At 36.9% G+C, this 15,143-nt stretch overlaps 1 protein-coding gene across 3 annotated transcripts in view; it reads right to left on the reverse strand.

Moving 5' to 3' along the window:
* ATAD2B (ATPase family AAA domain containing 2B) overlaps positions 1-15,143 on the reverse strand; it is a 176,979-nt gene that overhangs the window by 39,938 nt on the left and 121,898 nt on the right. For 2 of the 3 annotated variants that reach the window (XM_053588596.1, XM_053588598.1), the window contains 2 exons: positions 3,399-3,534; positions 390-586 (listed from right to left, as the gene is read on the reverse strand). In XM_053588596.1, the coding sequence (XP_053444571.1) occupies positions 390-586; positions 3,399-3,534 (333 nt within the window). The remainder of the gene's footprint in view (positions 1-389; positions 587-3,398; positions 3,535-15,143) is intronic. The other variant, XM_053588597.1, reaches the window with a different exon arrangement.

The following is a 15,143-nucleotide window of genomic DNA, read 5'->3' on the forward strand; positions in this document are numbered from 1 at the left end:
CTAATATACTTATTAAGAGTAGGGTTTATCCTGGAATAAAAATAGTCTAGTATGAGCATTTCACTGAAGTAAGTTTTAATCATCTTCTTAAATTGAAGAGTAAGAGATCACAAAGATCAGTAATAATTAAAAGGACAATACAAATTGGTCATTAATTTCATCCAAAAGTCACCAGATACTTGCTGATGACACTGATAGTTATCACATGGATTAAAAAATCACCAGATACTTGCTGATGACACTGATAGTTATCACATGGATTAAAATTTTATAGGCTAGGGGTAATATTCATCCATGCCTTTGCTTTTTTTTCCTTCCAAAAAAAGATGTCAATATTTTTTTCTTTTAGCCAGTTCAACTTCACTGTTTGCACACTACTGAAACAAGACCTCTTCAATATCCACCGGTTTGCTGAAGATGTTAAAGCGTTTATCTGTGGCCAGCCTCTTGGTTACATCCCTGAGAAACAACCGCAGCTCTCTTAAAGTATTTTCCTCCTGGTCCTCCATCCGATGTTTTTCTGATTCTGATAACTGACGAGGTGGAGAAGGTAGTGCAAGAGGAAGCACTTCCATAGCACAAAGAGCTAAAGAAAATGAAAGAAAACGTTAAGATTTTTCAATGTGGTAGGCCAGGACCTCAGTAACTTTTCTTGCATTCTCTCAAAATGTTCTTTAAAGAGGAGAATTACAAATACAATCATACGTCACTTAATGACAGTTGTTATGTTTTAAGAAATGTAATTCTTAAACAATTTCATCATTGCGTGAACACAAACCTACATGGTATGGCCTACTATATACACCTAGGCTAACGGTATGACCTATAAACCTAGACAGTGGGTCTGAATACTGTAGGTAACTGTAACACAATGGTAAGTAATTGTATATTTAAATGCAGAAAAGGTACAGTAAAATTATGGTATTAGGGCTGGGCATGGTAGCTCATGTGTATAATCCTAGCACTCCAGGAGGCCAAGGCAGGAGGATCCCAGGAGTTCAGAAGTTCAAGACCAGACTGAACAAGAGTGAGACACTGTCTCTACTAAAAATAGAAAAAAGTAGCTGGGCATCATGGTGGGCACCTATAGTCCCAGCTACTTGGGAAGTTGAAGGATCACTTGAACCCAGGAGTTGAGGTTGCTGTAAGCTGGGCTGATGCCACAGCACGCTGGCATGGGCAACAAAGCTGAGTCTCTGTCTCAAGAAAAAAAAAAAAAAATTACAGTATTACAATCGTAAGGGACCACTTTTATATATGTAGTTTGTCACTGATTGAGAAATGTCATTAGGCAGTGCATAACTATTTATGTATAACATGAAAATTAAGCAAGTAAAACTATGCATGTAAACAAAAAGTTAGGGAATAGCTTCACATAAAATAACTCACATTCAGACACCAAACAAATGATATGATTTCAAGTTATCTGATTTTGAAATATTGTTTATATTCAACTTACAAGAAATATTTCAAATCAACATAAATCAAATAAAGTCCTATATACTAATATCCTGGTTTAAAAATTGCTTCTCAAAATGGAGTTGCCTTATAGGCATGAAAAGTGTAATGGGCAAGTAACAATTCTTTGCTCCTTCCTGTTCCCAAAAGAATTCTGATTCTAGATAGGTCTCTACCCTCATATTCTGAGGACAACAGAGTGGGTTTAGTGAATAGCACCTGCAGTGAAGGAGCCAAAAAAAAAAAAAAAGAACTAGAATTACAAAAAGAATCCCAAAGTTATAGAGGAGATGGAAAATTAGTCTAAAGAATTATATGTAAAACCTAAAGTACTGACTTACTCACTATCTACCCTAATACAAACCAAAAATATTAAAAGGTAATGTATTAACTTTTCTAATTATAATGTCCTCTAATTCCTAAAAGATTTCCCTGGTATCACACTATAGTCTTAATTAGAATTCTAACTATTTTTGTTTATTCCTAAATAGGCCCAAGATGAAAAGTAAAATGATAATAGAAGCAACTCAAAAAGAATTTTATCAATTTTAAACATAAAAAACACAGATCAATGAGATTAAAATATATCTAAAACCATAAAATTTTACAATGAATCATTTTCATAATAAAATATTTGAAATATTTAGATTGAAAGGAAACAACAAAATTAATCAGAAGGTATAACTTACATATGGAATTTGTCAAGATTTCTATAGGGAAAAAATAACTACAGCAGTTATGTAAAAGTTATTTAAAAAGGTGTTCCTTTTTATATCACTGAGAAAATTTGGAAAAGAACCACTAAAGAACAAAACAATGATTAAAATGTTGAATAACATAACCAATGAAAACAAAGAAAAGGAGAAATAACATGGAAAAGTAAGGACACAGGAGGGAAGGGGAAAGTATTTAACATTCTTCAAGAACAGCTATGTGAAAAATAAAAGATGGAACACTAGTAAAAAGGCCTAAAACTTTTTACCAAGTAGGACTGCTACTTCCTATAAGAGGTTGAAAGATTGACCAAACAGATCTTATCCTTTACACATCTTTAAGATCAGGAAAAGAAATTCTCTTTTCAATGATTTAGAATGCAGCCCTTACGTCAGGAAACTAAAATATGACAAATCTTCAGGCCTCTCTTACATCTATAAGAAAAAACATGGGGTGGCGGGTTCAAACCCAGCCCCGGCCAAACTGCAACAGAAAATAGCCGGGTGTTGTGGCGGGCGCCTGTAGTCCCAGCTGCTCAGGAGGCTGAGGCAAGAGAATTGCGAAAGCCCATGAGTTAGAGGTTGCTGTGAGCCGTGTGACGCCACGGCACTCTACCCGAGGGCAGTACAGTGAGACTCTGTCTCTACAAAAAAAAAAAAAAAAGAAAAAACATGACCCTTAAAACAAACCCACAGTAGGTTTTCAAATACCTCACATAAAACATCAAACATAATGGACCCTTAATAAATAATTGAAAAATTAATCAATAAATAAATTAGAAATGGCAAATGTTCTAACCAGCTCATAACTCATCAACTCTACCCTAGCCCACACAGTAACCAGCACAACATCTGGTGTTCACAGAAAAAGTGTAATTCAAGTCTGGGGCATGTAAAGTGACTAAAACAGAGCATAACTAAGACATTTTTCTTTGACTTTTTTATCTTCAGAATGTGAACTCTCCCAGATGACCTGGACTGGAATGAAAAGGAAAATTCCTACTTAGTAAAGCTTTAACAAGAAGACTGTACTTCTCAGCCTCCTTGAGTCAGATGAACATATTGGCCACTTCCAAATGTGTCCATCTAAAGATAAGCAGAATCTGATAAACTGCCTTCACTTCTGTGAAGAAAGGTTTTTTAAAAAAAAATTACTCCAAAAAGGGGCATTTCTTAATTCCATCCTCCTACCCCCAAAAATTTTCCTAAAGGCTTTATGAACTTTACCAGTGTGTTTCCTTCGTGGTGGAGCCATTGATGCCTGATTGAGAATCAATTCTTGGAAAAATTTCCTTCTGTCTTCTTCAATAGGCCTTTGAATATACAAGACCTCTTCATACTGTATTCTAAAGATACATTTAACCTACACATATACACACACACAAAGACATTAAATATACAGAAAATTAAAAGTATTCATATTATACCAAAATACAATTTCTTCATTTCTGACTTGATAAAATATTCATATAAAATTAGGGTTAACTTATTTCTTTCTTTCTTTTTTTTTTTTTTACTTCAGACAGTCTCACTTTCATTGCCCTCAGTAGAATGCCATGGTGTCACAGCTCACCAGCAACCTCAAACTCTTGGGCTCAAGCAATTCTCTTGCCTCAGCCTCCCAAGTAGCTGGGACTACAGGTGCCCAGCACAACACTTGGCTATTTTTAGAGGGGTGGGGGTGTCTCGCTCTTGCTCAGGCTAGTCTCCAACCTGTGAGCTCAGGCAATCTACCCGCCTTGGCCTCCCAGAGTGCTGGGATTACAGGCATGAGGCACCCCAGCCAGCCCCAGGGTTAATTTATTTCTAGGATATGCTGCTGAGGGGCTTTTGACCTCATTGACTAAACAACAATGGAAGAATTCCTTCAGTCTCTTTATAGAATGTTCCATGACCTCACCTTCCAGGAGAAACTCCAAAGCAAAAGTAAGCCAGTCATTCCTATATCCCTCGGCTCCTTCCACCTAGTGGCTACCTACCTCTTCTCTGCACACCTACTGTGAAGACTTTGATCCAGATGTCTCCTTTCCAGGATATGCTGTTTAAATCCTCCTTATATGATCACCATTCGTCTACTATGGCACGTAACACTTCATTTAATTTCTATGTTTTTCTAGAAGGTCTGTCTTCTACCTTCCTCAAACTCCTCAGCACAGAGACCATTTATTTATTTATCTGTTTTCCTATACCTACCACAGTGCCTGGTACATAGCAATGAGCAATGCTTACTAAACATGTACTACATGAATAGAGCTTGTGATTTTGTTACCTAACCCATATCAAATTGAAAATGCAACTAAAAAAAGGGGAGACAGTTACTAGGATAAAAAGAAGTACCGGCCATGACAATATGGAAATACTGGATTAGGACCAAGGATGTCAGATTCTAGCCCAAATTCAGCTATATACTTGTGATAAACTTTGGATAATTCATTCAATTTTTCACTTCTAGCCACTTACGGGTTAATTTTATGATTGAACACTCAAGAATTTCCTAAGTATGATGTTATTCAAATCTTTGTTAACAATGAGGTCAATTTTATGCAGGCTTAGAAAGGTTCGAGAGATTGGCTTATGATCACAAAGTAAATAAACACTAGATTATATAAACTCTAAAGGTCTTTTCCACCCCTGAAGTTTTAAGACAGAAAAGAAACAATGACAGGTAGACATAGGAATTAAAAAATTAGATGGAGAATCATTCATCTCAACACAAAGTCAAATTGGTTTCAGAGTTTATAACCTTCACCTTGTGTCCCTCCAGTAAACTAACCTCATGCAGTTCCCTCTAACCCTTTAATCTATGCTGTGCTGGTCCTTCTTTGAAAGCTCTGGAAGCAATTTGCTTCCAACTATGCATTGTGTGCCAAACATCATGCTAGACACTGAAGTTGTAAAACAGAAGAAAATGTTTATTCTCTGCTATCAAAGATTTTATAGTCTCAGAGAAAGGATTAGGATATTATGCTGGAAGTGCCATAACTGCAGTGGCAAAGCCCAGAAGAGAAGAGGCATTAGATAATATATAGCCTACAGCAACCTAGTCTTGAAAAATACATACAACACAGTATCCTAGAAGTACCATGATTTTGTTCAAGGATGGCAAAATATTTAGTTTTACTTTTAAATACTCTTTTTTTTTTTTTGAGACAGAGCCTCAGGCTGTCACCCTGGATGGAGTGCTGTGGCATCACAGCTCACAGCAACCTCCAACTCCAGGGCTTAAGCAATTCTCTTGCCTCAGCCTCCCAATTAGCTGGGACTGAAGGCTCCCGCCACAACACCTGGCTATTTTTGTTTGTTTGTTTGTAGTTGTCATTGTTGTTTGGCAAGCCGGGGCTGGATTCAAACCCACCAGCTCTGGTGTATGTGGCTTATGCCTTAGCTGCTTGAGCTACAGGCACCGAGCCAGTTTTAAATATTCTTTCTTCTGATAATTTTCAACATGGTGTTAAACGCTGTGAATACAAAAGCATACCTACAATAATCTACTTATATTCTTGCCAACTTATTACCAACAGCTTAGAATCTATATACTTAGAAATATAAAAACAAGCTTTAAATTTACTCTTAACCTTATCCTTGAACAGTCTGAGTCTCAAACTTTATCTGTCACCAATGGCAAGACTTACTTGATTCCCTGTAAAAATCATGGTCTCTTTGCCATGGATTCACACTGCTCATCTTACACGCTAGTCACTCTTTTTAGAACCCTTCTTTAATGCACCACTCCAGCTGATGCTTTCCCAGATTATCTCAGATCCACTTGAATACCCTTTCCAGTACATGGGTCACTACCACAAGTTTTGAGCCAGACTATGGAATGGTCCATTATTTCACTTCCAAGAAACACAGATGACAGAGTCCTTTCCAATTCACTGGTCCAAAGTTTCAATTTTCAGAGCCTAACATTGTTGCTGGGAGAGTTTCATATGTTTTGATCCACGTGCATTTTACATTTCTTAATTGTTGTGTATCTCCAAACTTTAGTAATTACCCATGTATGTCTCATTCAACTTTTTTTAAAAAACAATTCAATAATTTGTAGTAAACTTCTACAGATGTCCAACCATCACAAGCCAGTTTTATAACTCTTCCATTATCCTGAAAAGTTTCCTCAGGTGTCAGGGGGATCTCTTGAACTCAGAAGTTTGAGTTTGCTGAGAGCTAAGCTGATGCCACAGTACTCTAGCCTGGGTGACAGAATGAGACTGTCTCCAAAAAAAGTTTTTTCGGCTTGGCACCTGTAGCTCAGCAGCTAGGGGCGCCAGCCACATACACTGGAGCTGGCATGTTTGAACCCAGCCTGGGCCTGCCAAACAACAATGACAACTACACACACACAAAAAAAAAAAACAGGGCGGCATCTGTGGCTCACTGAGTAGGGCACCGGCCCCAAATACCGAGGGTGGCAGGTTCAAACTCGGCCCCAGCCAAAATGCAACAACAAAAAAAAAACAGCTGGGCGCCTATAGTCCCTGCACAACAGTCAGGAGGCTGAGGCAAGAAAATCGCCTAAGCCCAAGAGCTAGAGGTTGCTGTGAGCTGTGATGCTACAGCACTCTACTGAAGGCAACATAGTGAGACTCTGTCTCCAAGGAAAAAAAAAGTTTCTTCATACCTATTTACAGTCAATCCTTACTCCCACTCACAAGTCTCAGGCCAACATCAATTGATCTGCTGTCTTTAGAGATGTGCCTCTTCTAGAAATTTCATCTCATACAACCGTCTGTGTCTGTCCTCTTTCATTTAGCATATCTCCAGTTTCACCCACATTGTAGTATGTGTTAGTATTTCACTCCGTTTACTGCTGAATAGTATTTTACTATATGTTTATACCACATTTTGTTTAGGCATTCACCAATTAATTAACATCTGGGTTGCTTACACTTTTTGATCATTATGAGAAACACTAATAGAACCAAGCCCATACAAAAGTCTGTGAACATATGTTTTCATTTCTCCCATGAGATAGCTAGGGGCGGAACTGCTGGGTCATAGCATAAATTTATGTTTAACTTTGGAAAGTGGCAGTACCATTTTACAGTCCCATCAGCAATATGGAAGGACTCCAGTTTCTCTAGATACTTGCCCACACTTAGTATTGTCTGTCTCTTTGATTATACTTATCCTAGTGGGTTGCAGTAGTGTCTCCTTCCTAAATGGCTAATGATATTGGGCATCTTTTCATGTGTTTATTAGCCATTTAATATACTTTCTGGAACCTCATATAAAAGGAATAATATTATCCTTTGTGACTAACTTATTTCACTTAGTATGATGTCTTTAAGATTTGCTGCTACATAAGTCAACATTTCCTTCCTTTTTAAGGCTAAATAAATTATATGTTTATGTCACATTTTGTTTGCCCATTCATCTGCCAACAAATGAATAACACTGGGGCTGTTCTGACCTATACTACAGTGTATAATGCTGCTATGAATATGGGTGTACAAATAACTGTTCAGGTCTCTGCTTTTAATTCTTTTGTATACGCTGGGTACATAACCAGAAGTTGAATTTCTGGATAATATGGCAATGGGGTGTTTTACCTTTTAAGGAAATGCCTATTGTTTTCAACAGCTACTACAATTTTACATGCTCACCAGAAATGCACAAAAGTTCCAATTTCTTGGCTCAGTGCCCATAGCACAGTGGTTACGGCGCCAGCCACATACACCAAGGGTGGCAGGTTCAAACCTGGCCCAGGGCAGCTAAACAACTGGAACAAAAAAATAGCCGGGTGTTGTGGCAGGCGCCTGTAGTCCCAGCTGCTTGGGAGGCTGAGGCAAGAGAATGGCTTAAGCCCAAGAGTTTGAGATTTCTGTGAGCTGTGACACCAAGGCACTCTACTGAGGGGGACATAGTAAGACTCTGTCTAAAAAAAAAAAAAAAAGTTCCAATTTCTCCACATCTTCACCAACACTTGCTATTTTGTTTATTTTATTTTGTTCTGAGACAGAGCTTTGCTCTGTTACCCTGCCCTGGGTAGAGTACAGTGGAGTCATTTTAATTTGTTGCAACCTCCAACTCCTGAGCTCAGGTAATCCTCCTGCCTCAGCTTTTCAAGTAGCTAGTGCAAGCCACTATGCCAGGCTAGTTTTTCTATTTTTTAGTAGAGATGAGGTTTTGGTCTTGCTCAGGCTGGTCTTGAACTTCTGACCTCAAGCAATACTCCTGCCTCTCAGACTGCTACAATTACATGTGTGAGCCATCACACCTAGACTTTTCTGTTTTTTCTGATAATAGTTATCCTAATAGGCATGAAGTGTATCTTACTGTAGTTTTGATTTATATTTCCCTAATGATTAGTGCTGGGTTTCTCTTCATATGTATTGTCCATTTGTCTTTCTTCTTTGGAGAAACGTCTATTCAATCCTTTCCCCATTTTTAAATTAGATTTGTTTTGTTATTAAGTTGTAGGAGTTCTTTTTATACTCTGGATATCAATCCCTTATAAGATATATATTTGCAAATATTTTCTCCCATTCTGTGGGTTGCCTTTCACTCTGCTGACAGTATCCTCTGATATATAAAAGTTTTAATTTTTATGAGGTCCAAATTACCTATTTTTTCTTTTATTTCCTATACTTTGGTGTCATATCCTAGAAATCACTACCAAATTCAACATCATGCCCCTAGACAAAGGTTCCAAGAGAGACTTCTGACTTGGGTCTTCCCCTTTGCCAGAGGCTCTGGTGCTTTTTTATTGCTTCTATATTCCTTTCTAATAAAATCTTATCTTACCACTGAAAAAAATAAGTAAAAAAAATACATTCAACGTCATGAACCTTTTCCCATATGCTTTATAGGTCTTTTATTTTAAACATACTTCATATGTGAGTACTTTATGTAGTTTTTTAGGTCTTTAATCCATTTTGAGTTAATTTTTTTGTATGTATATAAGGTAAGAATCCATCTTCATTTTTATAATTTTACTTTTTGCATACAGTTATCCAGTTTTCCAGCACCTTTCATGAAAAACTGTCCTTTCCCTATTGAATGGCCTTACCACTCTCAAAGATCATTTGACAGGAGTCTTGGGGTGGCGCCTGTGGCTCAAGGAGTAGGGCGCCGGTCCCATATGCCAGAGGTGGCGGGTTCAAATCCAGCCCCGGCCAAAAAAAAAAAAAAAATAGAAAGACAGGAGTCTCATCATTAAGCTGCAAGACTTCTTTATACATTATTGATATAAGTCATTTATCATGTAAGTGATTTGACATCTTTGAAATATTTTCTCACAGTCAGTGGCTTGCTTTTTCACTTTCTTAATGGTATATTTTGAAGAGTAAAATTTTTTAATGTTGATAAAGTTCACTTTATCGATTTTTTCTTTTATGGATCATGCCTTAATATATATTACCATACCATTTCTAATACTGTATTATAATATTTTCTATGTCTCTCTTCCCTCTAAACTTCAAATTCTTAGAGATCAATTACTATCTTTTTGTTTTTCACCTATTTTATTTATTCAATCATTCAGCAAAAATTTACTGTCCTAGAAATATGTATGTTCACATAAATATCTATACATGTACATCCAGAAACTGAGTTATGCAGTTAAGGATTAAAGATAGAAGAGTAAAAAAACAGTGACCTACCTTAAACAAATTCAAACTTACTAGTACATTGCATTGCATAGTATGGGCCCTTAATAAATTTTTGTTGAAAGAACAGTATTTACCAAATTTGTTGGTAAATATAAAACACTCCTTTTCTCTGACCTAACATCAAGCCTAACATCACAATATCCAGAAACAGTTTCTCTGGAGTCATACAGATTTTAGGGCATCATAAGTACATGACCTTTGGAATCAGACAAACCTGGGTTCAAATCCTTGCTCTGCCATACTAGCTGTGAGACCCTAGGCAAGTTACTTTACTCCTGCTAGCCTCAGTTTCTTCATCTGTCAAATAGAAAAATAACAATAATGCCTTTCTTACTGGACACTTAAAAAACTTAACTTAGATATTGTATATAACTGGCTTAATATAATGTCTGGCACATAGTTACAGTTACATCAATGGCAGCAATTCTTTCATTAGCAAAATCTTTTTGTTTCACCTCACTTATTAACATGCTAAATATAATTGTTAGTCCCTAATTTTGAAGCTAAGGTTCCTGCAACCTTTGTATAGGGAAAATTAATGGTTTAAGAACTGAAAATCTCAAAAGAAAAAAAACGTATGGAAACCAAGGTCAAAAATAAACCTAAGAAAACAAATAAAATTTGCTTTCCTCAAAGCAATATAGGAAAATAATCCATTAAATAAAAATAAAATTTAGTATTTTATGTGCCTTAAAATGATAACAATGTTCACTTACTATTCTTTTTTGGTTCGAAAGAGAAAAAAAAGCTTGTGAGGATCTCTCTTTCCTCTAAAATTTTAAGAAGAATCATATTATTTTTTTACTACCAAAACATTAATATTAAAAAACAGTTCCTGGGTGGCACCTGTGGCTCAGTGAGTAGGGCGCTGGTCCCATATACTGAGGGTGGTGGGTTCAGACCCGGCCCCAGCCAAAATGCAACTACCAAAAAAAAAAAAAAAAAACAGTTCCTTTGTATATAGATCAGATCATCCATCTTGTTTTTAATGCCCCTACCTGGTTTTGTTGTTATTGTTGTTGTTGTTTGTCTGAGGCAGAGTCTCATTCTGTTGCCCAGGCTGGAGTGCAATGACGTCATAGCTCACAGCAACCTCAAACTCCTGGGTTTAGGCGATTCTTCTGCCTCAGCCTCCCAAGTAGCTGGGACTATAGGTACCCACCATGATGCCCCACTAATTCAGGCTGGTCTTGAACTCCTAACCTCAAGCAATCCACCCACCTAGGCCTCCCAAAGTGCTGGGATTTACAGGCGTGAGCCATCACGCCTGAGCCCTTACCTGATTTTTCTACTTAAAGTTACTGATTTTTACCTGCCAGGTTGTACCATAAATCCAGCGACACAAATGACATGAAAACACTTGCAATGATAAAGTGCTATGTAATCTTAATTTCATCAGCATAGCTAAGAAGTATTTCTTTAAAATTCATCTCCAATATACTGACTTATATCATCTTGAGCCTGCCCACATGATTTAATAACAAAGTAGATAACATGAATATCTTCAGAAACAGAATTCTGGTTGAAGTTTGTTTTCCTTCTTGCAAATATCTCTATTTCTATCTGCTTCCTCCCTCAAAAGTCTTTTTTTCTGGCTCAACCCTCAATTAACTTTTTTTTTTTTTTTTTTTGTAGAGACAGAGTCTCACTTTATGGCCCTCGGTAGAGTGCCGTGGCCTCACACAGCTCACAGCAACCTCCAACTCCTGGGCCCAAGCGATTCTCCTGCCTCAGCCTCCCGAGCAGCTGGACCACAGGCGCCCGCCACAACGCCCGGCTATTCTTTGGTTGCAGTTTGGCCGGGGCTGGGTTTGAACCCGCCACCCTCGGTATATGGGGCCGGCGCCCTACCGACTGAGCCACAGGTGCCGCCCCAATTAACTTTTTTCTAATTCTCCTCAATAGAAGTAACTTGCAATTCCCATACATCTTAACTAAAATTCTCCAACTATCCCTAGAAAGGTTCTACACAAGTTAAGTCTACTTATAGTATAATTCTGAAGGACGGGAATGAGGCTGGGCAAAGGTTACTTATAACCTATGTGGCAATTCAATTGTTAGTTCCTTTTTTGATACAGCAAACTTTTACTGAATAACTCCCAGATTGTCAGCAACGAGCTGGGAACCAGAGAGATGCAGCCAGTAACCAATTCTCTTGCTTCAAAGAGCTTACAGTCGAGGTCACAGGTTCACAACTGTTTTGGTCTCAGGACCTGTTTAAACTATTTGGTCTCAGACCCTCAAAAATTATTGAGGACCTAAAAAGAGCTGTTATTTATGTGGCTTATATCTGTTCAATATTTACATATTTAAAGTTAAAACTGAGAACATTTTTTAAATAAGCCCATTACATATTAACATTAAAAAGGATAATCTTTTGAAAAATGTTTCCAAACTATACAATACAGAGAACATAAAATATATAAAATATAAAATAAAATTTAGTGAGAAAAGTAGCATGGTTTAAAATTTTTCAAGTATTTTTATATCTAACGTGATGGAAAACAAGTGATTATTATTTCTGCTTTAGTATTCAATCTGTTGCAATACGTTATTTTGATTGCAATATACGAAAAAAACTAGACTTCAACAAATATGTAGTGAAAAAAAAATGAGAAACCTGACAATCTCCTAAAAAGTCTTAGGGGATCCCTAGGGGCCCCTGGACCACACTTTGTCACAACTGATCTGGAGCAATGATTTCTGAATGTTTTTTTATTAAATACTTTAGCAGGAAAAAAATATGAAAAATTTCCCACCAGTATATATTATTTCTATTACCAAACATATACAGAGGATATTTAAGCTGATATGAAAAATAAAAATAATTAGATGTTCTAATGTTTCTCTTAGTATCCCAAAACACTGGGTATAAACTTATTTTGGACTACTGGACTAAGAGATATATATTCATACACACAAACACAAAATAATGTCAAACGGGCTCTAAAAGGATGGGATTGTCATTTTCTCCCACTAATAAAACACTAGTCCCAGAAGGATTAATTCTTTTTGTGTTTTCTTCAATTTTTAAAAACAGAGAAATTTTTCCTTTCAACTCAGAATAATGGGTTTATCTTTTGATTACAACAGTATTTATTACAGAAGATTTAAAAAATAAGAATAAAAAAATTACTATAATTTTAACACTCAGAGATAATTACTAATAACATTTCTGATATATGCTTCTGGTTATTTCTCTATAAACTGGAAAAACACCATACTTATTGATTTATAACCTGCATTTATCAAATAATTTCAAAATTTTGAAATTAAATTTCAAAAACATATAAACACCTTCTCATGATATTAAATACATTCCACGCCAATATATTTAATGCTCTCATTGTGTTTCATGGAATGAATCTACTATAACCTAACCAATTCCCTATGATAGGAAATTTAGATAGTTTCCAATCTATGAAAAGCCTATAATAAACCCTTTGTATTTTTTGTGTTGTCTATGCTATATGTATCTTTATGTTTGATCATCAAAAAATATTCAGGTAATTACCTATAAATGGTATTACTGATTGGAAAATATGTGTGTATGTATATATTTGCGAATATTTCTATGGATTGTCAAGTTTTCTCAACTGTTTTGGTATTGCCTGGGGCGGGGTGGGGTGCTGTTTATGTTTGTTTCGGTTTAGCTTGGGTTTTTTGAGACAGGGTCTTACTCTATTGCCTGGGCTACAGTGCAGCAGCATCAGCAGAGCTCACTGCAACCTCATGGTCTCAAACTCCTAGCCTTAAATGATTCCCCTGCCTCAGTCTCCCAAAGTGCTTAAATTACAGTCATGAGCCACTGCACCCAGCCTCTTGTTTTTTTGAGAGACAAGAGTCTCACTATGTTGCCCAGCCGAACTTGAACTCCTGAGGCCAAGGGATCCTCCAACCTTAGACTCCCAGGTAGCCATGACTACAGGAGTGTGCCACTGCACCAAGAAAAATGTTTTTTACATATGCCTATTAATCCTGTAAAATCCTAAAATACTGTTATTTTAATTTAACCATTGTGTGTTCTTAAATATACTATAGTAAATAGGCCATTTCTTTCTTCGAGAAATCACTTGGTTTTATACTTCCCACTTTTTACTTCATTTCTTCCACAGATGTGGCAACCTGCTAACCTACAGACACTTGGTCCACGATTCTCTTCATTCATTCAACAAGTACTTACCAATACCTACTAAGTATTATAGATTACCATTTCAGTTTGTAACATGAAAATAAGTATTCTCTTTTTCTTTTTTTTTTTGAGACAGTCTCACTATGACACCCTAGGTAGAGTCACAGCTCACAGCAACCTCCAACTCTTGGACTTAAGTGATTCTTCTTGCCTCAGCCTCCCAAGTAGCTGGGATTACAGGCGTCCGCCACAGCGCCCAGCTATTTTATTGTTGCAGTTGTCACTGCTGTTTAGCTGGCGCGGGCCGAATATAAACCCACCAGCCTGGGCGTATGCGGCTGGTGCCCTACCCACTGAGCTACAGGCGCCACCTAACAATAAGCATTCTAATGGCAAAACTGAAATTAAAATGGAAGGCTTGTGGGCAGGGGAGGATTTTCCATGAACAATCAGTATAAAAATGTTATGTAATCAGTAGTATGAGACAATTCCCAAGATCTTTACCCCACGACTATGAATATCCACAATAACTTTAGTGGTTACTTGACTAATAAGGGCTAATTATACAGATGATGAGAGGGAAAGTGGGCTAAAATTTCAAGATTCAATGCCAGTAAATTTAGCTATTAATTTGGGCATTAGAAATAAAGAATGAAAAAGCATACTAGTCAGCAGGCTTTTTTAAACCCTTTAAAAATTATGACAACAATATACCAAGATTGAAAGTATGTATGCTATATTATTAGCTGTAAAATAGTAAAATACTAAACCAAGAGTAAAATTACAGAACATACAAGCAACAGGTAGGCAAAATAAAATTTGCTCTTTCAAGAAGATAGGCTTATAAGATTTTTATTTACAAATTTTTCAACAATATAAAATTCAGAGAATGCATATTCTCAACTAGAATCCTTAATTATCCCCCAATTTTTATCTCTTCTCTTTCTTTTTTAATATTATAATAAAACTAGTTAGGTGGGCACATAGTGAAATTTCTCTCAACAGGCCAGTGTGGTAGCTCACACCTGTAATCTTAGCACTTTGGAAGTCCAAAGCAGGAGAATCACTGCTTTGAGTTTGAGGAGGAGTTTGAGGTTGCAGTGAGCTATGATGATGCCACTGCACTCTAGCCTGAGCAACAGAGGGAGATCCTATCTCAAAAATAATAATAGGCTCAGCGCCTGTGGCTCAAGCGGCTAAGGCACCAGCCACAGACACCTGAGCTGG

Source organism: Nycticebus coucang, chromosome 4 (assembly GCF_027406575.1).
Source record: "Nycticebus coucang isolate mNycCou1 chromosome 4, mNycCou1.pri, whole genome shotgun sequence".
Lineage (NCBI taxonomy): Eukaryota > Metazoa > Chordata > Mammalia > Primates > Lorisidae > Nycticebus > Nycticebus coucang.